The 2,791-nt window shown below is 71.0% G+C and overlaps 1 protein-coding gene across 1 annotated transcript in view; it reads right to left on the reverse strand.

Annotated features, from left to right (window-relative positions):
* LOC119979104 (cytochrome c oxidase assembly protein COX19) overlaps nucleotides 1-2,270 on the reverse strand; it is a 5,388-nt gene extending 3,118 nt beyond the window's left edge. Inside the window, exon 1 of the mRNA XM_038821104.1 lies at nucleotides 2,117-2,270. Coding sequence (XP_038677032.1) covers nucleotides 2,117-2,198 — 82 coding nt within the window. The 5' untranslated portion in view covers nucleotides 2,199-2,270. The remainder of the gene's footprint in view (nucleotides 1-2,116) is intronic.
* Between the last annotated feature and the right edge of the window lie 521 nt (nucleotides 2,271-2,791).

The raw sequence follows: 2,791 nt of genomic DNA on the forward strand, positions 1-2,791 counted from the left end.
GAGGGCGGGTCAGGAGGAAGAGGTGGTCTAGGGGGGGTAGGAGTGAGGGGTGAAGGGAGGGGGAGGGCTGAGGAGGGATGGGAGGGGGTCAGGAGGAGGGGGTGAGGGGGTGCTCAGGAGGAGGGGTGATGGGGGGTCAGGGGAGGAGGGGGTGGCTGAGGGGGGTCAGGAGGCGGGCGTGAGGAGAGGGGGTCAGGAGGAGGGGGTGAGAGGGGGTCAGGAGGAGGGGGTGAGAGGGGGTCAGGAGGAGGGGGTGGGCGCAGTGGGGCGTACAGGCAGGAGGGGTGAGGGGGGTCAGGAGGGGGTGACGCGGTGGGTCAGTAGGGGGTGATGGGGGGGGTCCGGAGGGGGGTGTCAGGAGGGGGTGGGGGGGTTCAGGAGGGGGTGGGGGGGGTCAGGCGGGGTGAGGCGGGGGTCAGGAGGGGGTTGGGGGGTGGTCAGGAGGGGGCGAGGGGGGTCAGGAGGGGGCGAGGGGGGTCAGGAGGGGGCGAGGGGGGTCAGGAGGGGGCGAGGGGGGTCAGGGGGGGTGGGGGGGGTCAGGAGGGGGTGGGGGGGGGGGCAGGAGGGGGTGGGGGGTCAGGAGGGGGTGGGGGGGGTCAGGAGGGGGTGGGGGGGGGTCAGGAGGGGGTGGGGGGGGTCAGGAGGGGGTGGGGGGTCAGGAGGGGGTGGGGGGGTCAGGAGGGGGTGGGGGGGTCAGGAGGGGGGGGGGGGGGGTCAGGAGGGGGTGGGGGGGGTCAGGAGGGGGTGGGGGGGGTCAGGAGGGGGGGGGGGGGTCGGAGGGGGGGGGGGGGGGGGTCAGGAGGGGGTGGGGGGGGGGTCAGGAGGGGGTGGGGGGGGGGTCAGGAGGGGGTTGGGGGGGGTCAGGAGGGGGTGGGGGGGGTCAGGAGGGGGGGGGGGGTCAGGAGGGGGTGGGGGGGGGCAGGAGGGGGTGAGTGGGGCAGGAGGGGGTGAGGGGGGCAGGAGGGGGTGAGGGGGGCAGGAGGGGGTGAGGGGGGCAGGAGGGGGGTGAGGGGGGCAGGAGGGGGTGAGGGGTGGTCAGGAGGGGGTGAGGCGGGGTCAGGGGGGGTGAGGCGGGGTCAGGAGGGGGTGAGGCGGGGTCAGGAGGGGGTGAGGCGGGGTCAGGAGGGGGTGAGGGGGGGTCAGGAGGGGGTGGGGGGTCAGGAGGGGGTGAGGGGGGGTCAGGAGGGGGTGAGGGGGGGTCAGGAGGGGGGTGAGGGGGGGTCAGGAGGGGGTGAGGGGGGTCAGGAGGGGGGGTGAGGGGGGGTCAGGAGGGGGTGAGGGGGGTCAGGGGGGGTGAGGGGGGTCAGGAGGGGGTGAGGGGGGGTCAGGAGGGGGTGAGGGGGGTCAGGAGGGGGTGAGGGGGGGTCAGGAGGGGGTGAGGGGGGGTCAGGAGGGGGTGAGGGGGGTCAGGAGGGGGGAGGGGGGGTCAGGAGGGGGTGAGGGGGGGTCAGGAGGGGGTGAGGGGGGGGTCAGGGGGGGGTCAGGAGGGGGTCAGGAGGGGGTGAGGGGGGCAGGAGGGGGTGAGGGGGGGTCAGGAGGGGGTGAGGGGGGTCAGGAGGGGGTGAGGGGGTCAGGAGGGGGTGAGGGGGGGGTCAGGAGGGGGTGAGGGGGGGTCAGGAGGGGGTGAGGGGGGGTCAGGAGGGGGTGAGGGGGGTCAGGAGGGGGTGAGGGGGGTCAGGGGGGGTGAGGGGGGTCAGGAGGGGGTGATGGGGGTCAGGAGGGGGTGATGGGGGTCAGGAGGGGGTGAGGGGGGTGATGGGGGGTCAGGAGGAGGTGAGGGGGTCAGGAGGAGGTGGTGAGCGGCGGGTCAGGAAGAGGGGGTGAGGGGGGGTCAGGAGGAGTGGGTGAAGGGAGGGGGTGAGGGGAGGGGGGGGAGGAGGGGTCAGGAGGAGGGGGTGAGGGGGGTCAGGAGGAGGGGGTGAGGGGGGTCAGGAGGAGGGGGTGAGGGGGGTCAGGAGGAGGGGGTGAGGGGGTCAGGAGGAGGGGTGAGGGGGTCAGGAGGAGGGGTGAGGGGGTCAGGAGGAGGGGGTGAGGGGGGCAGGAGGAGGGGGTGGGAGGGAGGGTGGAGAGCTGTCGGAGGCGGATGGCCGTTCCCGCTGTCGAGTCTGTGACGCACCCAGGTGGTCCAGCGGGAAGGAGCCTTTGTCGGGCGGCCGAGGGCTGAAGCTCTTGGAGCTGAAATTCATCGCCGTCGACATCCTGCCGACTGCCTGTTGACGTCACTGCGTCAGGCCGCCGACGTCACTGCGTCTGGCCCAGAGAATCGAGAACCTGGCGTGTCGCTCAGTGAATCGATGGCAGAGAAACCGATTGCCCTGCTGAAAGGAGGCAGTTTGGCTGTGAGCTCCTGCCACCCTCAATGGCAACCACACCTTCCACCCTCAATGGCAACCACACCTTCCCCCTCCATGGCAACCACTCCTGCACCCTCCATGGCAACCACACCTTCGACCCTCCATGGCAACCACTCCTGCCACCCTCCATGGCAACCACACCTTCCACCTCCATGGCAACCACTCCTGCCACCCTCCATGGCAACCACTCCTGCCACCCTCCATGGCAACCACTCCTGCCACACAGAATCAGCAACAAAAACTGACTTTTATCCAGTGAAATACCAGCTTGGGAAGGATTCTCACCCAAATGCAGTCTTTGTTTTATAAATTTGCAGCTGCCCATTTGACCTGGTTACACTGACCTAAACATTCCCATCAATGTGGCTTCAATTGACATTCCTTTCTCCTTCCCATTTCATTGTGGGACCAGCTCATCCTGGGTGGCATCCTCTCCA

The sequence above is a fragment of the Scyliorhinus canicula genome, chromosome 15 (assembly GCF_902713615.1).
Source record: "Scyliorhinus canicula chromosome 15, sScyCan1.1, whole genome shotgun sequence".
Classification (NCBI taxonomy): Eukaryota; Metazoa; Chordata; class Chondrichthyes; order Carcharhiniformes; family Scyliorhinidae; genus Scyliorhinus; species Scyliorhinus canicula.